This window comes from Thunnus maccoyii, chromosome 5 (assembly GCF_910596095.1).
Source record: "Thunnus maccoyii chromosome 5, fThuMac1.1, whole genome shotgun sequence".
Lineage (NCBI taxonomy): Eukaryota > Metazoa > Chordata > Actinopteri > Scombriformes > Scombridae > Thunnus > Thunnus maccoyii.
The window spans coordinates 11,130,517-11,158,467 of NC_056537.1; the positions used below are offsets into that span (position 1 = coordinate 11,130,517).

Genomic DNA, 27,951 nt, shown 5'->3' on the forward strand with positions numbered 1-27,951 from the left:
AAGTTTCACAAAAGTATACTAGTGTCAAGGGTCTAAGATGTTCCAAGATGATGATCATGATGATGGTGGGGAGACATTTTAAGGAAATCCAGACATCCACAGACACTTCTTTACATTCTTTTGGAGCGGTAGAAAGAACAAGCTGTCAAGTCGCACTCCACTCATCCAAATATCACACATGGTGAGGCTAAAGTCTCTGCTGTCTGAGTGGCAGGTTGACTGATTAACTAACTGGCTGGTTTGCTGATTGACTGGCTTTTCGACTGACTGGCAGCCCCAGCTCTACCCCCCCCCCCCCCCCCCCTCCTTACCCCCCCACCCCCCACCCCCATCATCCACCTGTGTGTAAAAGGCCCTTTGTCAGCAAGGCCTAATTTGATCTGACGCACCCTACACATGTGGAACAGCTCAGCAGCTCCACACACTTCTAGTCATTACATCGTGTGTGCGTGTGTGTGTGTGTGTGTGTGTGTCAGGAAGAGAAGAGACGACGCAGAGAGGGAGTTAGGGAGGAAGACGTTTTCTAAGAACAGAGTGAAGCAGAGCAAAGTGCAAAAGTCTTGGTTCACCTCACACAAACTCTGGCCTTCACCACTTCTTCATTCTCTCACAGATCTGACTCTCTCATCAGTTGTCTTACTGTAGTGCTGTCCCCACACTCACGAACCTATCCAGCTCAACAAAATGAAAATTCCTGTTTATTGCAACTTGGTTCTCATGTGCATAGTGTGAGAATTTGAATTGGTTGTGATAATATTGTACTCATCAAAATAATTGCTGAGCTCTGGGAAACACATTACAAAAAAGTTGTACGAAAGCAACACCAGCAGACAGATCACCAGACAATAATCCAACAGTTTCGCCACGTTATCTAAACCACTCGAACCGACAGACAGTGAACATACAGTCATACATGAGTAATAATTTCATTGTTCTCTTTTGGCTAACTTGGAGGTTGTTTAAAACTTGTGCGATTTACAGGTTCCGAGATCTCACCATTGGTGAGTACAATGTTAAGCAAGTTGAATAAAACCGAAATTTTGTGTTTCTACCTATTCACTGATGGTGCGCAAATGTAGCATCTGCACTTTTGTAGAGAATATGAAATCTAAATGACTCAATAATGAATGTGTTTTCTTTCTATGACACAAACGCTTCTATTTTTTTTTTTACCCTAAACTTAGAATCACAACTTAAACTAACAGAGTGATGTACCGCTGCTTTATACTGCCACAGAAGAAAAGTCCCTCTATACGTTGCAAACATAACCTCAACATCAACAACCCTGTGAACTCTTTGCACTCGTTGAGCCCAGTTAGTGTCTGAGGACCCTCCCTGACTTTAGGTGAAACAGAGCAGAGCCAGCAGAAACACAGCAGCAGGGACAGGCCCTGTAGTGTAACAGAGCTAGTCCAGATCTGTATGAAACCTGATCAACAGACAGACTGGGCTGGAGGAGACTGGGAGGGATCAAGACTCCTGTCAGTTCTGTCACTGTCAGCCAAACAGACAGGTAAGTCTATCTGAACTGTAGCAATGAACAGAGACATGGGTGGATTTCTGTAATGCAACAGGTTGTAAGAACATCGGGGCAGACAGATTCAGTTGCACGATAGTGATGTGAACGCTATCTTATTCCTTATGACAGATTAAGATTTTATAGATGTATCACAGAACTACATGTCACTTTTAGAGTTTAAAACAGCCATGTTTTTTTTTTTCTTCCTCCCGTAAATTGTGAGCACTAATACCCGTGACACTCATAATAGTGGTTTTAAGTGTTGCACAGGAGAAAAACACAGCATTTTACATAATCTAGATTTAGCTGTGGGGTGTTTCTCTTTCCTCCCATTTCACCTCTCCCTCTCTCTCCCATCTGTCTCTCCAGCTCTCTCTCTACCTCTCACCCTCCCACAGGTCAGCCCAGCTCTCTCCCTCTCCTGTGTATTTAAAGTTATTGCTCATGGCAGTCAAGGTGTCTGCATAAGGGCCTGTCATAAGCAATCCACTGGCATGAGTAGGGGCCTTGTGCTTGAACCTAATCCAGTCAGTGAAGCCAAATGGACGAACGGAGGGGGTTAAGAAGCTGTTCAACAGCAACCTGTAAAAAAGTGGGTTGTGTGGTCTTTTAATCCTCTCACAGTAACATGAAAATGAAGCCAAGTCATTTTTCTTCTGTGTACCAAAGCAAAAAAAAAAAAAGATGAGTTCTCTATACCCTATTTGTTTTTGCATAGGTATGTTGTTCTCAAGATATAACTTTGTTTTAGTTCTCCCAAGGTTAACTACTTGTCACGAAGTTCAAATAAAGAATAAATTCAGCTGTTTTCATTTCTGCTTTGCTGTTTTGTCACAAGACTCATTCGTGACAAATTTACTGTGCATTCAAAAACAAAGTGTGTTTTAAACATGTTACATGTTCTGGTGATTATCAGAAAACTTCCCCTTGTTCCCTTTGCACTTGTGTCTAATAAGTAGATGGTCAGATGTAGTGCTTTCTTTGCACAAGAGAACAGATCTCTGTATTTGTTCTGACACTGTGAGCGCTGTTTGCTGAAGGCCTTCGGCAAACACAGAAATTCCTCACCCACTTACCCCACCACCACCACCCCAAGTTCTGTAGCGTGTTCAGTGGCTGACGGACAGACAGACAAACACACAAACAGAGAGACAGACAGGAACTAAGGGGCCAAGACCAAACGTCGACCCTCTCTGGGGCATGGCGACGCTGGTCAGACACAGCAATAAGAAGTGGAGCCCCGGCCCCTCCAGCCAGACTTGAGAGGAGACGACTTAAGGTCCTAAGTGTTTGGGAAACAGGCCCATCAATGTCAAAGCCTTTTATTGCTTTGGCTTCCTATTGCTTTTCCCTGCTTGGGGGTTAGTATGAATCTACTTCCAGCAAAGGCTGTGGGATGGGTTCATCTTTCATCAGTCATAACCTTGGCAATTAAGTAAGCACACATGAGGAATGACCCAAGATTAAAAGAGAAAAGGTCATGGGTTGTTTTAAGAGGGTTGTGAGTGAGGCCTTGTTGTTTTGCTATTAATAAGTCACATGTATACATACCATTACTGAAATGTTTTCAATTCCTTTCTATTTTGAAGAAAATAATGTATATGTCTATATCAGTATGTCTATGTTGACACTTAAATATATAATTTTAAAAAAACTAAAAAAATATATATATAAAAATGTTCACCCAGACAAAGTGACTGAGAATAAAGATGCTACAACAATTTTGAACAGACAGTGACTTTAAAACCGTGCAGCCATTCCCATGCTGTACATGCATTACAAGGTGGACTAAATAACATTTAATTTCTTTTGCCAAGTCTTTAGACAAAACTGTGAACAAAAACTCTTTCCAGATTTCCATGGAACAAATTGATGATCATTACTGATTGTTTCATAAACATTTGTTGGAAATGCAAAATTAATAACACCATTATGGCTGTTATGTTTCAAGACAAAATACTTTTGTGTTTAATAACAAATGAGGACTTGATTTAAGTTTCATAGCACACAAATGACCAAAGGCAAATGGCTCAAAAATGATGGAAACTAAGGGCTCATAAAGTCATATTTACTAATAAAATTTAGGCAAATAACAATGTCTGCTTTCTTGTCCAAACAACGTTTTATGGAGCTACCGAGAAACAGGGCAAAACAGAGGGGAACAGAGGAAAATGGGAATTATTGGTCTCAACCCAAAACTAATAGTTTAGTTTGCCCTGACTCACATTCTGCCCAAACTGTTTCACTGTTTATACTCATGATCTGCTCTTTTTTTTACAGTATGTTGTCCATATGGTGCACAGAAATGTCTCTCTTGCTTTCTCTCTGTCTGTTTATTCAGCTACCTATTGGTCTGTCTATAAGCCTAAAAGACACAACAACACATGCAGACACACACATACACACTCATTAGATTTGCTTTGGCAGTGTTACGAACGAAGCACCCAGGATGGAGCAAGTGGACGGGTGCTGCCGGCTTTGGCACTTGACAAACAGCTTGTTTTAATGCTCCTGACAACCCCATGAGATGAACCCCTGCTTACACCGACACACACTGCACTCCTCTCCCCCTGGTCTTTCCTCTCTAAGTCTCAAACACGAGGTGAATCCGTTCCACCCTCCCTCTGCCTTACTCAGACATTTTCCTTAGCCTCCCCCCTCTGCTCCAGTCTCCAGTTTGTGCACAGAACACAAACTATATTAAGGAGAAAGTGTGGGGATACCTAACTCTTTACTCCATGCTAAGTACATGTGTAAAATGCAACACAGCTGCCTCAAACAGTACTAAGAGCTGACTGCTGCAGGGATATTCTAGCACACTACCCTGAATTTATTCTTTAAATAACATCTCTCCAGCTGAAGTTTTCTTACCACAAGTGTTAGTTTTTATAAATGTGTCTGACAAATGTTTTCTAAGGAACTGACAGATTGATCAGACTGCATTTGGTCCGCTGTGGTGTGATTTGCATGGAGCAAAACATCTTAAATGGAAAGTCCAAGGCCAACTTGTTATTTACTCCGAGCCAAGGCCAAGAATAAGCAGGCTAAATGTTTGACAGAGAAAATGTTAAATTACATTTGCCAAGTTGTTCAAGTTTATAGTTCAAAATGTGTACTACAGCTCAACCGATGCTGGATTTTTGATGCCGATATTGACAGTAATATTTGGGTGTTTTAAAAATTAAATTTTCTTTACATCAATATTTGACATACACAAACAATCTTGATACAGATCCTTAGATATGTTTTTTTTTTTTTGAAGAATTGTGACCAAGATACATAGTAAGCGGGATATTTTATAGCTAAAAAAAATCAACTTGTCAGTGCTCTCTGGTGGCCAGTTTGGCAAATCTGAACTGCAATTTCTTTTTACTTATTGGTCAACATATATAGTACACAGATACTGATATACAGTATCTGCAATAAGCTAACATCGGCTAATATATCAGTGTGGACAATTTATCGGTCTAGATCTAATGTGTACCTTGACAAAATGTGTTTAGTGTCAATTATTTGCATTCACAGATGATTATTTTCCACATGGTTGTCCAACACTATGAAACTGTTTTTATTCTGTTTCTATGGACGTTGTTCTCTTCTCAGGAAACTGTCACTGAGTGTAATAATATTGTTTCCCTCTTAGAAAGGGAGACTGGCTATTGAGTCAGTTATCTGATAGAAGACTAGGAGGTTCTGTGTGTGTGTGTGTGTGTGTGTGTGTGTGTGTGTGCGTGCGTGCGCGTGTGTGTGCATGCATGTGTGTGTGACAACGTAGGGGGTGCTGCCTGCTTGTCGTCGAGGTTGTCCTGAACCCACAGAGCCAAACTGCCGCAGGAAAAATCTGTGCTCCTGTGTACTACAATATCCTGTTTGGACTCAAGCTGCTTTCCCCACTCACACACACATACACACACAAACACACACACACACACACACACACACACTTGCCCTGCTCATACATCACACTCAAGTCCCAAGCCAAAAACATACGGCTTTGTTTTCGTTGCTTTTCTGCACACACTTCTGCAGCTCTGCTCTTCGGATCATGTGAGGCTGGTTCTATAGGATTTAAATATCATACACTGTTTGGGGGTGTAAGGGAGTGAGTGTGTGTGTGTGTGTGTGTGTGTGTGTGTGTGTGTGTGTGTGTGTGTGTGTGTGTGTGTGTGTGTGTGTGTGTGCGTGTGTGTGTGAGTGGGTAGGTGGTGAGGTAGAAAGAGGACTGAAGTTGTTGCTTGGCAACAACAATATGGACGCTGTAGTAATCACAAGTCAAACAAAGTGTAAAAGTATTTGGATTACTGAGAGGGAAGTGCAGTGCTTGAGTAGAGTAGTAGTTTATAAAGTTGTGTGTGTGTGTGTGTGTGTGTGTGTGTGTGTGTGCACATGTACAGTAAGTGCTTAAATGCATACACACACATCATCTCCACATTCACACACTCCATGCATCCAGCTATCCATTCATTTCTATAACTATCTATCTATCTATCTATCTATACCTATATGTATCAATCCACATACAAGCACAACAGGACAAGAGAGGGCTAAGTGAACGGTCCAGTGTACACGGAGGAGCTCTGCTTCCCGTAAGCAGCCGATAAAAATTGCACAAAAAAAAAAAAAAAAAAAAAAAAGATTGGCCCAGAGGCAGACACCTCACTTCCCAACACAGCACAGTGTATTTCCTGAAACTGACAACTGCTAGAAATTGTACTAAGGCCAGACCAAACGTGAAAGAGACAGACAGAAGGAGAGAAGAAGGAAAGAGAGAGAGAGCAGGAGTGAGAGTGAAAGAGAGAGAGAGAGAGAGAGAGAGAGAGGGGGGGGGTTGACTTGACCTACAGTCAGGAAAAATGTTGTAAATACTGGAGTGACACACCAAACGGAGCTTGCAAATTCAAAGAAACACACACGCACATAGCTTTTGATCAGCCGTTTGCCCCAACCGAGATAGCTCTATATTCAAAGATAAAAGTGCCTACTCAGAATCTTTATCTCAAACCAAAGTGTTATCAACTGTTTTGGAACTGGCACACCACAGCTTTTGTTCACAGCTAGACCAAAGCAGAACGTCTGCCACAAAAACCTGAACACTATTGGACCACAAAAAGAAAAACATAGCTTTGATAGAGAAGGAAAAGCATGGTTTTGTCAATTATTTTCATTAATCTCTGCTTTTTCTCTGTCTTTCTCGCTCCAGGACGGAAAAGTGGGATAGAAACATAATAATGAGTTGCAGGCTGAGAGGTTGACCGGGGTAGCAGTGGTGATGGTGTTGATGGTCTTGGTAATAGGCGCAACCGACTGTAGACACCAAACTAGTGAAAACACCCTGACAAGGACATTTCCACTTGAGCTCAACCCTGCACTTAGCATTTCCTTCTTACTCTCTGTGGAAATCCAGCAGAGGCTGAATTATTAAATCTGCACTAAAAATTCAAAAACAAAAAAAAAAGAGTTGAATGACTGTAGCCCCGCAGCGTGCCTGACAGTGAAGAGGAGTGAACAAGGAGTGGAGAGTTGATGTTGCTACAGCACAGCCTGCTGGTCAGAGAGAGGGATTTATTTAGTTGGTAAAACTCGGCTCCCCTCCTCCACTCTCTGTAGTACTGCTGACGTTTGGCTTTTTTACGCGGCTGAGTTATTTCAGCCTTTCAGTCCAACATAACGTCTATAACACAAACTAAACAAGCACAAACAAATCTTCTACGTATAACAATGTATTAAAGTGTATATGATTGTATTAGTCTAGTCAATTCTACTAGACTTTACACAGAACTCCCAAACACACATGGTGTGATTTAGAGCATTTCTAGGAAACTGAACTTCTTGTTAAAATGCTTTTGTCTCCAACTAGTTTTCTTTACAATTTTTTAAATTTAAGATGTACAGTATTTTCACATTTAAATTATTTATCACACCTTTAGGTACAAGAACCACTAATTTTTTTCATTTTAAAGTGGATTAAAATAAAATTATACATATTGTTCTATACTGTATACTACTATATATTGTTCTAAAGCAGATGTGATTACAAGAGTTGTAATAATTAAGGAAACCGTGGTTGAATTTTTTTAGGAAATTAAAAATTTTTCAATGACCAAAGGTGCATTTCACATTCTACAGTTAAATGTTGCACATATTGCGATTTTTTTTTTTTCAAAGCTGTTACCAATATTTATAGACTTACCTTTACGTTTGACTACTTTTATACAAAAGATTAGGGGGAAAATGAATCATTATTTCACTACCAGATTTTTATTCCTAGCAGTGTGGACAATGCACTGAAACATCATTTAAACCGAGCACTGAGGGAAAATCCTGGACACACTATGACCTTTAAATGAATTATGAAACTTGCAGTAAAATTTAACTGCAAAAATAAAACCTGGAAAAAAATATGAATTAATAAAAAAAAATAGTAGACCATTTTTGGTACACTGGTATTGATGAATAATTATTGTATCATTAGTGTAATGTAATGGTATTTGTAAAATCCTGGCTACAGTCATTTTCATAGTAAAAATTTAGATAATTAAAAAACTTGTATCTGCTTCTGTCTTGTGCATCTGTTCAGTGTGAATCAGGCGGTTTGATGTTTGATCTTTCTATAACATTAACTGTAGCTGTAAAACCCTGCCCTGCTCTGACAAACACCAGCATGTGGAATATAAAGTATTAACAGCTTTTCATCTCTGATAAGATCACACTACCCAATTTAATTTCCTCTTTCTTTTACTTGCACTGTAGTCTGCATTTGATAACTTTTTCATAAATTCTGTCCCTTTGTTCAGTTGTGTTAGTATATTCTGCTGTACCAATGGATTTGGTGGTTGGTGATTTTTTTTTTTTTTTTTTTAATGTTAAAATGCTAAAATAAAAGAAAGGGTAAGTCAGGAAAAAAAATATATCACAGACCATCTTCTTCATCTTCGACTTAGGCCAAATATAAAATTTTCATTTCAGGTTTATAATTTCATAATTAAATTTAAAAATGATTATTTAATTCTTTTTATAATTTCTGTGTTTAGGATATGACTTCTGTCCTCTCTTTACCCCAAAATCAGTAGAGGCCTTCAGCAGCCAGTCAAGTTCATAGAAATTCAGTGGACACTATCTGCCCAACAGCATACAAATATTCATTTAAAGCCTGCAAATCCTGAATTACACTGTCTTAGAAGTCACAGATTTTATTGTATGACTTTTTGCAACTCTTTATTGTGACACTCACCCAAGAACAAGAAGTGACAAGAATTATCATAAATAAATCATGAATTATTGCTTGAAAAAGATAAGACATGTCAGAAAATAATGTAATTTTATGCATTTTTACTACATTTCGGAGGCTCAAACTGGGAAGGCCTGCAGCACTTTGATCAACAAACACCCTCTCTTATTTCCCTCCCAAATTCTCTGACAGGCTTTGAAAGAAAAGAATAAAACAGAGCCATAAAATTACAGTAGTAGGCTGGAAAAGACTTTACAGCACATATACACTTGCAGTATAAAGAGACTGGCCTTTCAGCACTAGAAGAGACTTATTTAGAGGGTTATTAGTCCCATTTACTGCCATGACCCCTGGGGGGTCTTTCATTATGAACTGGGCTCTATATGGCTCCTATTAAAAGCAGTGGAAAAATACACTGGGTGAGTAAAAAGAAGTGTGTATATGTGTGTACATGACTATGTAAGTGAGTTTGGGGAGTGGAGGTGACAGATGCATGGCTAAGGTTTACCTGTTCCCCTTCCATGATTTACAGCTTTTCTTTCACTCCCTTGCTTTAAAACATCTGGCTCCAGAGGCTTTTAAGGTCTTGACTGATCTGATAACGGCTCCTTTATCTCCAGCTAAGAGAATACACAATACAGAGCAACAAGAGTGTTTGTTTTTCTCTCTTCATTTTAATCCTTTGTATTGCTTATCTTTTTCTTCGTATTGCCAAGATGTCACATATGAGATTAACTAGCAAGACCACATTTAGTCAGAAATCCAACAACAGAAACTCTGTGGTTGCACTTCTCTAAGAAGCAAAAAGCACACCAAATTCTAGTATATTATGTCTGTGGTGAAGCTGCAAATGTGTGACTGCAAGGGGTGTCACCTACAAAACTCTTGCAAAGCCCAGTGATGATGGTGTGATAGACATAGCACATGACTCTAACTCCTTGCTGTCTTTCACAGTGGTCAGAGCGATAAAAAAACATTCTGAAAACAGGACTGCTTTCAGGGAAATTACATTCAGCTAAACTCTCATTACCACGTATTTTACTTACTTGAGGAAGTTCAAGCTACTCAAAAAAAGTAATGCTGATTTGAATGCTTATCTGATCGCCACGAAACTTTGCACTGCTGCTTCGTTTTATCCAAGCAGTATATTAAGTGTTACAATTCCTTCATAGCAGACGAGTAATACAAGCCTGCAGTAATAAAATTCACAATGTAAAGCTATCCTTAAATAATGGATGCCATTCCACACAAATACAGTGTTAGATACATATTTTAACACAATTTTAGCCCACCAAAATACCTTTATGTCAATTTTGTAAAAATAACTTACCTATCCTTATCTAAAATAAAAGGGAAGGGATATTTTAGAGAAATCACACCTCCAAAGAAAATACACCCAAACCCTCCCACCTCATAATGTGATAGGAGGCCATGTCCTTGATGCAATGCCAGGCAGACCATTTTAGCCGATTCAACCTCTGCTGACCCCAGCCCGGCCTTAGTTGAAGCACACAGAGAAGGGTTCATTCAGACAGGTGGGGCGGGCACTTGGCCAGGGTGGGAGTGCATGCACGTGGACACACAGGCACACATAAAAACATGCACCATATTATAAGTTCCCATGTGGTCAAAGCATGGGCCAGAGTGTTGTAGCCCTCCTTCAGTCAACCCCACTCCTCTCCAGCAGGTAAACGCCCTGGCCTGCCGTATATCCTTGCTTCTGTGTGTGAGAGGGGAGAAACCACAGGGCCCCCCAGACGAGCTCCATCAACAGGCCCTCTATTCATCTCCAGGGCCGGAACAGTGGGCTCTCTGACGGAGCTCCAGCACCTGGCTGCGGATGGACGCAACATCAGAGGCTGGGTGGCGGCAGCACTGGTCGCCACACCTGAATAAACCCCCCTCCCCCTCCTCCCCCTCCCCACATCAAATGGCGCGGCTGGCCTATTTGAAAACCAGAGAGCACGAGAGCTGAGAGAGTTGAGCAAGAAAGCAGCCAAGAGAGTTGCAGAAGGCTATAGGATTGGCTGTACAAACAGGCCACTCAGGTGCTGCTGCAGACTACTGTTTTCATTAACAGGAGTATAGAAGAAACTCAGCCCTGTACAGGAGGAGGAGGAGGAGGAGGAGGAGGAGGAGAGAGAGACACATATACACACACATAAGACGATAGAGTGTATTTATACAGGTGCCTCTAATATTGGAGTAGAGAGGGAGACACACCTCTATGAGACAGGGAAGCATCTATACCAAGTCTGGGAATCTTCCAAGTAGGGACTGGGTTGGGCCCTACTTTGATTTCTCTACAGCCAGAGTAGCAGTTGCCAAGATCAGGTCAAAGACTTGTGTGAAGTCTGCTGGCTAATCTAATACACAATCAAATACTAATCTTGGTTAACACGCTTTACACTTACAAGTGTAAGTACACAAGTGAAGACACACTGATATATAAGTGTAAGCTCAATCACATTTCCTCATAATTTTGGCATAGTACTACTACTAGCACATTGAGTCAACGCCTGTTGTATGAAATGTGCTATATAAATAAACTTGACTTGACTTGACTACTACTACAACCACTACTACTGCATGCCAGTGTGTTATTGTGTGTTCTGGTTCCTTGCGTCACTGAGTTGGGGAGTTCTTACAGCAATTCGAGGCCCCTAAGTTATTCTCAACAGGACCTGTTGGCTATTTCAACAGAAAAAAGAACTGCATTGGACTAACATCCACCTACAGAACTCATAACCAAAAACTAATAACTAGTATCTGACAGGCGCTTTCTTTTTTCTTTTATCTGATGTTATTTGTCATAAATGTATGTCTTTATTTTCTCTGTGCTGCATGCTCTGTTGAGTGACAATTCTTTCATAATACATGTTGTTTTTGCCACATCTGTTTTAAAATGTGAAGCAATGTTTGCTAAATTTTTAGAGAAGTCCCAAGAGAATTACTTAATTGCTACTTATAACTACCATGCAAATCTCAATTTTATTTGCATGGATCTCTATCCTAGAGATAAAAGCCTTGAGAATTATGTTTGTTGGCTTCCACATCAATAATTAATGTGAATATGTTTTTAGACTATTCAGACCTCTTTAGTGATGGATGTGATTTTGTTTTTATATTACTTACTTCCTCTTCAGTAATTAATGTAATTTTTCAACATTTAATAAGGAAGAATAACATTTCTGATCCACGTGGTTGCAGTAACTACTGAAGAAGAATACAATTTCCAAATCATCTGGAGTTTATCATCAGTTTGTTTATTGCTGTGTGTGTATGGAATTAAATATACTCTAGTTAGTTCATTTTAAAATCCATCAGTAAGGACCTATTAGTTAAGTTGTGGGTAATTATCTTGGTTGAATGGGTTCATTTGTTGAATTTGTATTTGACCTTGATGTAGTAATACTAATATCCATGAGGACAAACACTATTAGATAAATACATATCAAATAGTAGAGCAAAATAGCTGCATGGAAACAATCAAATGAATATCAGCATATAGATGTAGGTCTAATCAAAACAAACATTTCTTTGGTATTTCTAAATTTATCCTGCCACAAAAACAAAAGAAAGAGCAGCTATGACATCATGGGACTGCTCAGTGAGTCATGTTGTGAAAACAGCAATTTCCTGAGTTAATTTTCCTTTTCCATCTGTCTGTTTTGTTTTAAATTGGGCCCTATTTATGGTGGCACGGGGGTTGGGGTCAACCTGGGGAAATGAACAGACACTGGTGCCAAAGATAAAGCAATGCAGGGCACAGGAGAGTGCTGGGGTAGGCACGGCAGAATTTTGCATATACAGTATGCATACACATGCAAACACATACAGTACATTTCTGCTCTAGACACACATATTTCCACTAACTCTGTGTTTTTTTTGGTCTATTTTATTGGCCTATCAGGCAACATTAGGGTAATAAGAAAGTCATGATTTTGGTGCATTTCAAACAGAATCCCAACAAGAATGCTCCTCATTATGAGAGTGAATGTAAGCTTTGATATAATCCCTGTCCTTTTTGATCTTCATATTTTAGAGAAAAAGAAAGACAAAACAACAGACCTGCTCATCATCTTTCATTTAGAACACACTGTCAAATAATGCAGCAAGATAAAAAAAAAAATAATGCTGGAATATGGGTAGTGAACCCAGCTCTTGTTTCCCTGTCTATTTTCTGCTTACTGCAGCTGTGAATGCTTCTCGGTCTGGCCTGGTTCATGGGTAGCTTTTCATGCTGACTTTGCATTAAATCCTGATACACCACACCACACCACACCAGGATACTTACCAAAACCAGCATGCCATGACGGGCTTGCTTTAATCTAGCGCTATGTGCACTCCAGGCACATTTCATTGGAGCTCATATATAAAAAGGCACTTATATCATTTCCAGCCACTGCATCCAGACCAGGAAATAATCTTGATGCAACAGTTAGAGATCATGTTGGTGAGAGTATCTTTTTATTTAGTGGAAGTTTTATTTATGCAGTACTTGCATGCTGAGTCTCTGGATTTTCCGACCTGAGGTGAGAGGCCATAAAGCAGGCCATTCCCCCAGTCATTGATGGTCCCTCGCCATAAAACCCTCCCAGAACCACCAACACCACTGAAGGGGAGTAAACACTCTCACTCCTTATAACAGCAGTAAGAGGGCCTTCATTAATGCGGGATGACCAGTGTGAAGCATGGCTTAATGTGCTCTTTAATTATGTACTTCATGAAAATGTGTTTTATTGCCCTGGGTGGGACGTATATGTCATAAACGATGGCTTGCTGACTCTCTTTTTGGCCTTGGTATGAGAATTTACTCCAGTGGCCAGTGATCTCTCTCAGTGGAAGAACAATAAAATTTTAAACACACCGCATCATCTTTCCTCTGCAATGTACAGTGTGTGATTTAAATTAGAAAGCCCTGATCCAAAAAGGAACTTGTTTTACAGAGAATATTTCTTCACATGCACATAAACACCAAAATCTATTTTATTTGCATGGATCTCTGTCCTAGAAATAAAAGTCTTGAGAATAATGTTTCTTGGCTTCTAATTCAGTAATTAAAGTGAATATGTTTTTAGATTAATTACTTTCTCCTCAGTAATTAATGTGATTTTGCAGTAATTAATGGCGAAGATTAACATTTCCGATCCATCTGGTAGCAGTAATTACCTAAGAAGAGTAAAATCTCCAAATCATCTGGAGCTTATCATCAATTCGTTCATTGTGTGTGGAATTAAATATCCTCAAGTGAGTTTATTTTGCATTCCATTAATGAAGACCTACTAACTTAATTTAGTGTAATTATCTTGGTTGAATGGGTTCATTAGTTTTTAATTTAACCTCAATGTTCTAATACTAATATCCATGACAACAAACATTATTAGATAAATACCTACAAATATCGGAGCTGTGGCTGCATCATTAAACTCTGTTTAGGCTTGCAAGTATAACTGTACATACATACATCACTACGACTTTCACTTCAATTTGAAAACAATCTGCAGTTCTGTTTGATTGGCTAGTCGTACGCAACGCAATGCAGACAAAACAAACATACACAAAAAAAAAATATTCAGAGGGCTGGAGCTTTGCGATGCAACCAGGTATGATATTGTTGAATCAAATGGTGTGAATGACAGAGGACACTTTGACTTGAACTCATTGCACAATAGATTTTGTGCAATCAGGGAGTTGATTCAGTGGATGAATTTCTCTCCAAACTACATGAAATTTGGCTCATCTTGGTGTCACAATCATTTTATCTATCCAAAATGGAAATAATATTAACAATAACAGATAAACTGTAAATATGCACCTTTACCCCATACGTCAAACATTGTTTACCAAATGCAGACAATAGTACAATTATTGGTGAACAAAGTTTGACTTGGTACTTGATTAGGGACTAGAGAGTACACACTACAGCAATCGAACTCCAATGCCCCCAACCCTTGTAAGAACAAGCCAATTTAAATTTTGATGGTAATATACTGCCAGCTTAACTGTGGCATTTATGCTGGTTATATTTTGGCCAAGTGAGAGCAATTAAACTATTTCTGATATGTCCAAGTGAGTAAAAGGTAGAATAGAGGTCAGTAACCACATAAAAAGCCCAGAGTCTGTAATGAGATTAACTACTGAATCCCTCCACGCACAGCTCTGCCGTCCAGAGAATATGAATCAGTGTGTGGCTGTTTTACTGCCCCAAGACTATTTTCTGTATTTTTTATGCTCTGAAATTGGCAGAAAGTCAAGAAACTGGGGCACAATTTGTTCTTTTCTTTCTTAGTTCCTTTCTCTATCTTTTCATAAAGCTGCAGCACCCGGGCAGCTTTTCTTGCTGCAGGGCAGAAGGCCACAGATCTTACCCCATCCGTCCGTCTGTGTGCATATGTGTGCATATGTGTGTCTTGTGCATGTGCCCAAGTTGGGGCCCTTTCCTAGTATAGTTTGTCATTCTTATACTTGGCAGCAAAGCCAAAAATATTAACAGGATTTATTGGCTATTTTCACATTAGATTCATTGTTGAATCTTGCATTAAGCCCCATAAAATAACTTCTTGGTCAGCACATGTTTTAGAGCATAACCTTGAGAAGAACAGGGGCATGTTTGCATATCACAAACATTTGTCAAAGTGACAATAGTCAAGCTTAAAAAAGACTCCTGCGACAGAAAGCATGAATGCATTTTAGATTTTTCCTCTTGACTAAACACCATATGTTTGAAACACCCCACCATGCTGTCAATATCAGAGTACAGTGTACAAGACAGGCATACAGAGGCCACACAGACAAAAAGTCAATTTGTTCAGAGCTCTGCACAAAAGACGCCAGTTGCTCAGCAGAGAGAGGCCCCTACTTGAAGAGGACAGGCCATGATGCATGTGTCTCTGCCTGCAATCCCTCCCGTGGCGCTGCAGTGGGTTTTCATTGTTTATCTCCGGCTAGCTTGTAAGAGGGGAACTAATTAAGAGTTGCCTGCAGGTGGTCAATGCAGGCTTTTACAGGTCTGAGAGGAGACGAAAAGGAGGAGGAGAAGGAGGAGGAGGAGGACAGGGAACCTGGACACATACAGCAGGAGGACGGGGCGACTGCTTCAGGCCACAAGATGTCAGAAATTACTGATTTGGTGTCGCTAGAAAGACTAAAGAACCAGGAGAAGAGGTGGAGAGGGTGGTAGGTGGAGAGGCTGAGATGCGAGGCAGTAATCAAGAGAGCAGAGAGAAAAAAGGGAATCACAGCAGAGAGCAGAGAGAGAAAGATAGGACACAATCACTGCAATCAGCTAAACAAGGCCTTCCTCTGTTTGGGGCCTAAGAAGTATACTTGGAAACATTTACTCATTCTCCAAGAGGGTAAATGTCAATCTGCTTTGGGGTGGCTTTAGGATCAGCAGCCCTGCTGGGGTTTGTTATGATTTCATTCAACAGTTATCCAGTAAATCTCAGAAATGAACATCCTCAAAGTGTACAGCACACTGTGCCATATCAAACTACTAAGCCGCTAGGTTCTCACACATTCTGATGTATATACACAATCAACGGAAATCAGTGTTTGTCTGAAACGTAACAAAATCAAGCCTCATTTACACAGGGCAGAGTAAACAAATAGTGAAGGAAGTGTTTACAGTAAAAAGGGAAGAACTATGCTGACGGTTGTGGAACAAGTGTATGTGGGGTTTTTTTTGTATTTTTTCCATTGAGATGTTTCAGTAAATCCTACAAATAAGCATAAATCAGCTTTCAACAAACAAGCAAAGCAATAATAAAGATTTATCTCAGAGGGAAAAAAAGTGTGTAGGTATGTGTTCTTGGTTCAGAGGAGCAGAAGTCATGGTTGCGTGCGGACGCTGCCCTGCACCACTTCCTCTTTAGAAGCACGTCACAGAGACATCACAGCCAGCTGTACTGATGCCTCTCACACATGTGAACAAAACACACACACACAGACACACACTCATTTTGGGGGTAGTCTGCTTCAGCAAAGCCAAACAAACAGTGGAACGCTCCAGCCAGTATTGTCACAGAGAAATAAAAGAGACAGAGTCTGGAAGGTGTGGAAAAAATCCAATTCCTGGATATGAAATAACAGAAAACTGATACAATGTGTGCGTGTATGCAAGTTGCCTTGGGCAGTAAGGGTGGATCTGGTAGCTTGTCTGCAGAAATCCAGATAAGGATGCCAAATGACAGTGCTGTCTTTGGTGGCGTGACACCAGGGGCAAAACAAACCAGCTGTTATGGGAGTGCCCAGCATGGCTCAAATCTGAGCTTGGCTGTTACAGCTGAGTTATGGGCACAGCAGCCCTGCAAGGGATACAAATAGACACTGTCTCTGCAGCTGGAAGACACACTCTCACACACCCAGACATTAACAGCTAGTGGTCTCACATCCACATATGCAAATGGACTAACACACACTTACACAAATATGTAATTAAAAAAACACATGTCCATGAGACGCCATGAGATGACACATGCAGAATTTTCCATGACAGATTACCATGAATGTAATTTTTAAAAGGGATGAAATTTTTAACAAGGTTCAAATTATTCCAGTATGTAATGAAAGAAAGTTATTTCTTAATATCCTAGCCAGAAATCTGACTACTTGCATATTGTGATTAACTGTGTAAGATCCAACATAGCATATAATGACAGCTCACCAACCACAGTATCAAAGGCTGTAATAATAATGATACTAGGAATGACATGAGCAAACAGGCCCTTAAAACATCAGGTAATAGGCTGTTTTTTGCCATATTGTACCAACATGTTGCCTGCTTACTGTAAAAGAGTAGCGCCATCTTCTGTTAGGACAACTAAGGCTAAATTATCAGACATGATATGTTACTTTGCATAAAACAAGTTCACACTTGAACATTTTTTACAGTATTCAGTGCTGTCTGAGGAGCACTTTAGGATTCAGGCTCTGCCAATTTGACAGTAATAAGAATGATAGGTGTTGTGGGGATGCAACCTATCACTTTGCAGTTGTGCAACAATATTTAAAACCATTGGGCCTCGCTGCCCGCCAAAATGACTGAGCAGTAAAAAGGGAAAACATGCAAATGTCAAATGAAATTAATAAACGTCACTATTAATCTTAAATTACATTTATTTTTACAGATGTCTTTCTTACAGTAGACAAAAGTCAATAGCAAATTAGCACGGAACGTACACAGACTACCATAGGCTTTTGTCTTTTACAGTAGACATGTGGTAGTTAGTTACCTCTTTACATATCAGCAAACTGTATGAACAATTAGTTATATTCATATATACGAATGACAACTAATCTTTTACATTAGACACTAGGGTAGACACTCAATGTGTAAGGACAAATGTTTCACTACAGCAGGAGGTTTTAAGCATGAACCACACTTATCCTTAAGCATCAATTTTTAAAGAACCCAATAGATTCAAGAAAAACAGCCCAGAAAATAAATTATGATCCACTGGAATCACATTTTCCAGGAGTGGCGCACATATCAAATTTCAAATTGATATGATTAATAGGAGTTTGGGTGGTGACTATTCATGGTTTCTATGGTATGTCAAAGTCTTCCATGGTCTCCTTTTGACCATCAGATAAAATCAGGGTGGATGGAAGGATGGAGAGAAAAGGGAAGAAAGAGAGAAAAAGAATAGCGGGAGAGCCAGTACAGTACCTTGTGGAATTCAAGTGGTGTGTGGAGAAAGAGTCCTGGACCGATGCCACGAACGGGCAGGTCAAAAGACTGCAAGAGAGAGAAGAAGCACTCAGCTGCTCATAACTCTCTTTTTACCGTTAAAAGTTTGTTTTGTTTATGTCTTGCTTGAATTAGAGGATTAGTTAATCCTCTGTGAGTGGAGAGCATTTTATCACCCACTGGATATTTTTTATCTTACAACAAAATTTGGGGAGGAAAGTAATAACTATATGGTAATGACTCTGTGTGCCTCTGTACAAAAGGTGCACTAAGCTTTTTTGTTTTCAAGAGGGCAGAGGGAGGAGAATGTAGAGTGAATAAGAAAAGCCAGGGGGCCAGACATGGTGGTGAACATCAGACGTGATATTAGATTTGCAGGGCCAGTGAAAGGAAAAGAAGGCCTGTTAGACGGGCATTCTGCATACAATTATGAACATCCATGAGCACACATCTGTGAGGATAAACACATGCACACGCACTTACATACCGACAACAAGTTGCAAAAACAAAAACACATGGTCTCATTTTCTCTCTTGCACACACTCATATGTCCCGTCTCTCCCTTACACCTCACAAAAAAGTTCTTTTTTTATTTTTTATTTTAACTATTGCTTACTAGCCCATGAATGACCAGAGTGACCAGAAAACCCCACCTGTGAGCCATTATGGGGTATACCAAGTATTAAAACTAAATGATTGTTGGCTGAAATGAACTAAATGTGGGCAGCTCATGCTTTCCTTGAGTATATAAAATAAATATGGACTGGTAAATGGTAAATGGACTGCATTTATATAACGTCTTTCTAGTATTCTGACCACTCAAAGTACTCTACACTATATGCCAACACTCACCCCACTCACACACACTCACACACTGATGGCACAGCCTTCAGGAGCAATTTGGGGTTCAGTATCTTGCCCAAGGACACTTCGACATGTGGACTGGAGGAGTTCAAACCGCCTATGTTCTGTTTACTGGACAACCCTCTCTACCTCTGAGCCATAGAGTTTACATAGCGTATACAAGCTTACACAAGGGACTAAATGCAATACAAAGGATACTTTGTCAATTGTCTCTGTTTTTAGATCATTTTAGCCTTCATAGTATTCTTTGTTTTTGTGATTTCCTCTGTTCTTGGCATTTTTCAACCTTCAAAACATTGTTACTTGATTTTAGGTATTTTATTTGTGTGCCTGATGTGGTATTGTCCTATCTGCAACTTTTTATACTGCCATCCTGACAAGGTGTCTGCTGCAAAAGAGGTTTCCGACTTCTATGGGACTTACCTGATTAAATATAGGTTAAATAAAATAATTAAAAGGAAAAATACTGCAGTCAACATGTCACGGTGTCACAGTGTCACACTCAAACTGCATCTCAAAGCCTACAATACACATGACCTGAGGTATTAAAGTGTGTTGCCACTAACTATGGGGACAACCAGATATACACAACATCAACTACATGATGACCCCATGTAGCACTCAAGCTTTCTTAAAGCCCATAATCTAACTCTATTGAAACCTATAAACCTCTGCATTTAGTACTATGGGGCTTGGTATTACTTGCCTGCTCAGAATGTAACCATCTAATCTGGATGCAATGATGCCATATGATTCAGCCCCCAGTGGGAAAGGCACTCTAGCAGTCTCCCACTGCAGGGCTTAAGCCTAACAATAGTACTGACATGTTGTCTGTTCAACGTCTTGCCTCTATGTGAACACTTATAGTGACTGTTGATAGTGTAAACTTAGAAAAACACAATACAGGAGTACTGTTGTGTTGAAAAGGCAGAAGGAATTTGTAAAGAAATGACGGGGAGTAAATTGTTGTTATAGCAGTCATTAACATGCTCTGCTACAGCACGTTAACACAGGAAGCGAAGGAAATCTAATTACATCGGAATTACATTTTGGTTCACATTAATGAAACCCATTTGAATGAGCACGTAAGTGGGAGGAGGGAACATCACCAAACACATTCGCAATGCACACAGAAACCAACAGCAGTGAATTCTCAATCCTATGAGGGCATGTGGCGACAAGCCATCCACTACCTTAACATGTCCTACAACCTATTGAGAGGGATTTCTTTGACATTTTCCTCTAGACTAAAGGGATAATCCCCTCTATAACTCTCTGTACCTGATATGGCCTTGGCCCTCGAGAGTCTCTTTAACCCTCACGAGAGTTCAACAAAACAACTTCATTTAGAGAGCAGCTAGAGGGGCTCTCTGGTCTGACAAAAGGCCTTTAGGTACTATGACGAGTAGGGAAATCAGTATTATGTGAATCAGAGAATGGAGGTCAGTGTCGGGTGATGGATGGGAGGGAGATGGGGGCTCCAGAGAAGACCAGAGGGGGGACTTACTGAGTCTTGTCAGTCACCACAGGAAGGGGAATGTCCTCAGTCATGTAGTCCAGCTCATCAGTTATGCTGTTGGCCCGGGAGATGTCGATGGACAAGCTTTTGTCATGACTCCTTTTTACTGTAAAGGACAGAGATATTGGATAATATTTCCAGTACACTTGTATTAAAGCTGGTAAACTATATACAAATGTAATATTTCTCTATTAGTTGATTGGAAAGTTATTAAAGATTGCTGCGGTACATTCAGTAGCTCTGAATGGAGGAGTCACTTTGAAAGCTACCAAATACAAAATACAAAATAGGACTTCAATAAATATTAATTATGGCTTCTGTAAGAACTGCTTTATATCACTGAGGATTTGGAGTTCCTTATATTAGGTTGAATATTATGCTGTTAGATATAGTTTGAAATGTCAGGATCAGTGACAGTGTTGTGTGCCATCGCAAAAAGAGCTCAGAAGTGCAGATACAGACAATTATAGGTATGAGTTAAAAAAAAAAAAAAGGAGACACAAAGAAACAGAAGGATACCTGGAGAGCCCGGGCAGCTCAGAGCGAAAGATGACCAAGAATGATGAGGAGGGCCTGATGTCATGCAAATAGAATTAAAAAAAAGAAATAAAAAGAAAAGAAAGAGAAGAGAAATAAACACACTTTATATACTGACAAAGAAGTGCAATAATATTGCGTTGCCATGAAGGTCAACAGCATGCAAAATTTCAATTTATGCAAAGAAAGTAAGAACTTCTAGGGTAGAATGCAGGAACAAAAACGATATCATCAGTATCATGATAAATTCACATATGTAAACTGAGCAAAAAAAATTGAGGCGCATATGTTTAGACGAGAAAACTACATAAGCATTAGCAGAAATCGTAGCAGTCCAGTTCAACATTGCAGCTGGCTGGCTGCTGGCGCAGCTAAAAACAACAGCAAAGAACAACATGTGTAGCAGGGTCTTGACCTGCAGTCAGACTGTCAGCAGAGTTTGACATGTCTCTCCTCCAAACCACCAGGCCTCCATTGTGATAAAGAATGGAGAGGCAAATCTATGTCCAAGAACAGAATGACCATTCCAATTCAAGCAAAAGCCATTCAAGCTCTCTTGTATTCCATCATCGAGTTTGTTTAACATTGTCCAATCCGGAAGCAGAAACGGTGATAGAGAGAGAGACTGGGAAGGAGAGAAAGTGAGAGAAAGAGAGGGGTGGGGAGGGGGGGGTAACAAGAGCTAACCAGAGCCACCTTCAGCCCCAACTTCAGCTCATTGAAGGAGACGTAGCTTATCGGCTGCACAAACAGGACAAGGGTTTATTAACAATATGTAGTTTATCTGGCCCATCAGTGCAAACGTGTTTGGTCGGGAGAGTATGAGCCAAGAGCAGGAGATGGAGAAGAGAAAAAAAATTACAGAGAAAATAAAAAACAGTGAGATAGAGATACAGAGAAGGGGGGGGGGGCAATCCATTGAGAGATTCTCACAGACAGGGAGGTGGGTGGGGCCAGACAGATAAGTGGAGCGATAAGCCGGACATTGACTAAATCAAACAATGACCAGTTTATTTCTGACCACTGGAGCTCCACAATGGCCGCTTATCAACTCCACAACCCCCCCACCTCCCCTCCCTCTCTCTCCTTCTCTGTAGTGTCCAAGTCTAGGTCCCCATGGTCCCCTAGGCCCCTGTCCATTCCTAGCCAGGCCAGCCATGTTCCTCACCCGTGGTGTTGGCAGGGCACCCAGTAAAGAAAACAGGCCAGGTCAACCCAGGACCAGTGTCTGAGTCTCTCTGCTTGGCTCTGGTTTGGTCCGGTTGGGGACAAAGGCCCAGCCAGCCAGCGAGTCTAATTAAAATACTGTCTGGGCCACATTAAAAAGGGAGGCTAGCTAATGATTAACACACTGGAGTTTTTAATAGGAGAAAAAGAAGTACTTAACTAGGGGAAGGGACTACTGGTTAGACAATGCAGTGATCACATACACTCTATATACTCAATTTTGACAAAGAGGTATACATATAAAAACAGTTTTGATAGTTTTTTCTTGTCTCTTGGATATTGGAGAAGTTTATGCCTTAGCTTAAACTACAATGGACTGGAAACTTGAGAGTATAAGGAAGGAGTAACCACGAGACCAGCGTGCACTGAAATATTTGTTGACATTATCCCCGTAACTAAAGGTCACTAGCCAATCCCTGGTATCATATTTAGTGCACCTCAGTTGTAATGGGGGAGTTAGAAGAGCTCACCTGTTTGTCTGAGCATCCTGGTGATTCCTGCAGAGAAAGGCAGAAATATTGTTATAATGAGACTGAAACACGGCTGGAGTACACAACAATTTGAGCAGAAATGACACATTCTACCAACTAATGTCATCAACAATGTTGTTAAGTACCTAACTGGAAGGTGTGTTTTTTTAGAGGATATTTAGACAACAGTAACAAGCATCCAAGACAGCATTAAATGGGAAAAGGGGGAGGTACAGATTTCTTTTAATGCATCAATGTACTTAGTTTACAAATTGGACAACCAAACTGCAATATAATGGAACTTCTATTAGCTGATTTACAAATATATGTAAAAATCAAAAGAACCAGTTTGCTATAGAGGACAAGTGATTTGTAAAACATACAAAAATCCTATACATGTTACTGTATATATACATGACTCTTTCAACAGATAATGCATTTTACAGCAGAATCAATATGAAGGATTGTTAATTATTGAGCTGTCTTGGTAACAAACTATTATATCTCCTACTGCTACTTTGCCAAGAAATTGTATCTCTGGGCAAAGTATTTTAAGGAATCCAGTAGCCAAGTACCAAGTTGAAACAGCCATGGTTATAAAGACAAATAAATAAAAAAAGACAGCTGCTCTGATGTAGACAGTTGACTGTTTTATGGTTGGATCAGAGGCAGAGATCATACGGACCCATACCGTTTCAACTCTACACATTATCATTAGTGACAGCAGGCTGCAGACTTTGGCTGCTTCACATGGTTTTATGTCATTCATGGCTTGTCCAATTCCCTTTTCCGATCCATAGTCTCTGTATCTTTATTTATTTATTTATGCTCAAGAAAACTTTAAAACTCTTAACATTTGCCTGTTAACGGCTTAGTAAATTGCCTCTACAATTAGTGTGAATGAATACTGCACTAAGTTTAATCTTTTCTTCCACATAAGCTTACATGTGTTCTCCTTCATTATCTAAGATCCATCCAATTAAGCAGTACACTCAACAACTTTTCCCCTCATAAGTGGTCGCTCTTCTAGTGATGGCCTGCCTTTATGTCAAGTTTATGTCACCCCAGCTCCTTTTATGATTGCATGCTTTGACAGGAAAAACTCATAAAGTTGCATTTATTAACCTGGAGTCTGTGTCAGTTCATTTGGCTTTTAACACAGGAAGTTAAGCCACCGTCCCCTTTACCAACCAGCGCTAATAGAGTGCACATATAGAGCTGCACTGAATAAACATAGTGTCTGTTTGTTAAGCATGACAGTTGGCAAAAATCTGGGATCACTATAGGGCAAATTCATGATTATTTGAATGCTTAATGATCTCAAATCAACACTATTGTTTCAGCCAAGCTTGTTTCAGTCTGATGACAAAAAGAAAACACATTTTGTCTTTGGCATGACTACAGCAATATTGGTACACTGTAAGTGCTGTAACAAGAAATTCCCACTTGTAACCTTGACAAGCCCTTATTTGAAGGTTTTTCCACTTATGCCCATTGTGAGTGTCTGTGGCCAGCTAAGGGGACAAGTGAAGCAGTAAAGAGCTTGTAACTATGACCTCTAATCACTACTGAGACGGTAATGGCTTCCATCTGGCCTACTAGAGACACCTGGCAGCCATCTTGGCTCTAAGGGGATCAGGAGAGGGCCTCTGTTTACTGTGTGAAAATGAGAAACCGGCACATAACATCTCCTCCCATAATGTGTAATGGTCTCTTCTGTTTGTACGAAGTGAGGGAACCTGCAACCACTGCAATCTTTTGCAAGAGACTGGCTGTAAAAAGCACATTTAAATAGGTTGTCCATTCTGTATTTGCTGTGTAGTTCAAGTTAGTGTGACAACAGCATGATGATAACGACAGAATTTTAAAAAAGAAGAAGAAAAGAATACAACTTCACTCACTGCATAGCTGGATACTTCAGAAAGGTTGGGAATTTACAGAATATATGACTAATAACTACCTATGAAACAAGCATCATGTCCTACCAATATATATACCAATATACCAATATATGACCAAGTTAGTATGACATTCTTAACAAAGTATGCATGTGTCTCAATACCAAGGCAAGGAAATTGGTCGTTATTTCATCTGTGCATGCATGTCACATAGTGACACATGGAGAGCATGAAGGAGCATGCTGCAGCACAGACTAGACTATGAAGCAATGTGATAAACAACCTGCATGTACTATTGTAATATCCACAAAATGAGGACAAAGTCAGAAATAAAAGCCCTCCAGTAGGCCTACCAACAGAGAAGCACAAGTGGAGAGGGTGATTGCCATGCAGCAGCAGCAACAGCCGCAAACACCTAATAGTGTAAAAAGTGAATGTACACCAAGTGTGAAGGCCTTTGAATGAGCCACTGAGTCACACTGACACAGTAAGTGTTCTTCTAGTTTCTAGCCTTTGAGGCGAGTCTGCTTTTGTTAAGCTGAGAGCAAAATTATTCAGTTTAAGTGAATCTACAGTGTTTATTCTTACGCACATTCAAAATATGGATGACAAACACTTGCCAATACAAAAGTACAAGCTGACAGCTAATATTTCTAATGAAAGTGCCATAAAAAATGTCATTCATCACAGATTTATTTTGGTCATTCAAATCTCCTGAATGCAAAAACACATCAAACTTTTACTGAAATAATGGATTTTCAAGGCCTTTAAGGCAGCATGAGATCATTTCACAGCCCTCAACACGGATTATTTCATCAAACAAAATTGTACAAAGAGGAATAGAAAAAAAAGTTGGTTTAATAGTGCAGTAATTCACTCTGTCAATTGTCCTCCACATGACACAGGCTTCATTGCCAGCTGGCCTTGAACTGCATTGAGCAAAGATAGCTTCACAGTGATATTCAAAAAACACCTTCCTCAAAAACACTTCTGCAGAACATGGCATTCTGAGGTGTCAGGTTTTCGATAAAATTCGGTATTTAAGAGGTCCAAAATGAGGTCAGCTTGATCAAGCAGTAATAAAGCAGGACTCACTGCTTTCATGTGTAATCTTGGCTAGTTGACTTGTCTGGGATCTGAGTTGTTGGAAGAAAGGCAATTTAGAAAGGGTAGCTGGTTTTCTTTGAACAGTGTGCGCTAGTTTTAGCAAACTTCAGACTGAGCATGTAAATAATTAGGGAGGGACAATTACCCTTGATATCTATTTGATATTAATTTGGATACTGTCACTGTACATAACAATAACATGAGAGCAGTGCTCTTTCTAGTGTATTACCCTCAACAGTCCCCCTTTGCTCTTCCATGAAGAAAGACACATCTTTCTTCTCCGTAGAGTCATCAATGTGATCGTAGGTGATCTGAGGTATCGATACAGCCCTCTCTGAGGCAACTCCCATAGAGCCATTACCACGGGACTTCAGCCTCCTCTTGGTCCCCTTTTTCTAACAGAGAGAGGAAACATCAACACAGTTAATAGACAAGAAGTGTCAAGACGGCTGTGATCATAAATTGCAACCTGATTTGCAGACTTGAACCAACCGTAAATAGCTGAAAAGACCCAAAAGAATTACAACTGTTCCGAACTTACAGCAACACAATAAACTTCAGAATATTAAGTGTGGAAAAACTGTCCTGATATATGAGCTGATGTCACAGTAAAAATGAGAGCTTTTTGCTTTTCCTTCACACTTTTCCTCTAAAATTTAGCAAAGCTTCCGCACCCGTATAACTGCCAACAATGCACTGATCAGCCCGTCCATCTCACGGTCCATCATACCATCACGTGTCATCTGGAGATTCATGAATCATTGTACTTGGAGCATCAATTCACTCCAAAACTGAAGGAGGCATTCCATCATTTTCCAGCAGAGTATCGTTACCTCAGACTTGAAGTAGCTGAATCTCATCCCAACCTTCACATCAGCTGCAAACCACTCAAGTGTGGACTAGAGGTCACAGTCCACAGGCTTACAGACGTTTCTGTGACCCCAGGCAACACTATGAGTTACTTACAGTTGTCAATGTGGTCAATTAATCCCACTTCATACTCCATTTAAGATGGACATCTTTTTTTATAGATTTAAGACTCTACCACTATAGCTGAGCACTGATTTGTGCAAATTGCTAGCCTGGTAGCAACACTGTAAGTCTGACTATATTTCAGGCATATTCAAAATTGTCCAGGAAACGTATTATCTGAACATAGTGGGCTTATCCAGCCATTCCAGGCGAAAGTGTTAAAAAGCCAAGCTCTGCCAAAAACACTGAAATACCAAAACACATTATTTTTTTTTTAGTGCTTGTGTAGTTCACATTGTTGTTACATCATAATCTCACCAAATTCTGTGCTTGCACACTGGTGATATAAGCTGTACCTTGTGTAATCTCAGTTTCTTTGAGTGAGATCATAGCTACGTGTGTGTGTGAGTCAGTGAGTTTCTGAGGACCTAAATGGTGCCTCCAGTCCAATCGTGAGACCAACTGACCCACACCGACGTCATGGACACGGCCTTTATAGAAACTCAATTATTTGGACTCAGTGGATCAGACTTTGGCATTGACAAGTGGCCAGCAGTTCAATCCAAATACCCGAGGTTTAAATGACTCATTAGGAGAGTGAGAGAGGGAGCTGGTGGTGGGTGTTATGAGACTGAAAGAGAGAAAAAAAGAGTGGGAGATGGAAGGGCAGGAAGTAACAGTAACAGACAGTGAACACTCACAGAGGAAGATACAGAAACACAGACTGATGGAGTCAGATATAAAGAGGAGATGGTGAAAAATCAATGTGAAAGGAAACAAGAGAGGGGAAAAAAAGGCAAAGATGGGCAGAGGAAAATACGCAGAAAGAGACATAAAGAGCGGAGAACGACAAGAAAGAGTGAAACAAAGCCTGTATAAGAGAGGAGAAACAGGAGAGGAATCTTGACAGACAGAG

The 27,951-nt window shown here is 40.1% G+C and overlaps 1 protein-coding gene across 10 annotated transcripts in view; it reads right to left on the minus strand.

Moving 5' to 3' along the window:
- Positions 1–27,951, minus strand: part of kcnq1.2 (potassium voltage-gated channel, KQT-like subfamily, member 1.2) — a 185,452-nt gene that overhangs the window by 123,457 nt on the left and 34,044 nt on the right. For 7 of the 10 annotated variants that reach the window (XM_042411204.1, XM_042411202.1, XM_042411203.1 and 4 more), the window contains 4 exons: positions 26,293–26,458; positions 23,059–23,085; positions 21,344–21,397; positions 20,813–20,930 (listed from right to left, as the gene is read on the minus strand). In XM_042411204.1, the coding sequence (XP_042267138.1) occupies positions 20,813–20,930; positions 21,344–21,397; positions 23,059–23,085; positions 26,293–26,458 (365 nt within the window). Of the gene's footprint in view, positions 1–9,293; positions 9,368–18,133; positions 18,490–20,812; positions 20,931–21,343; positions 21,398–23,058; positions 23,086–26,292; positions 26,459–27,951 lie in introns of those variants that run through there. The other 3 variants (XM_042411211.1, XM_042411210.1, XM_042411208.1) reach the window with 3 other exon arrangements.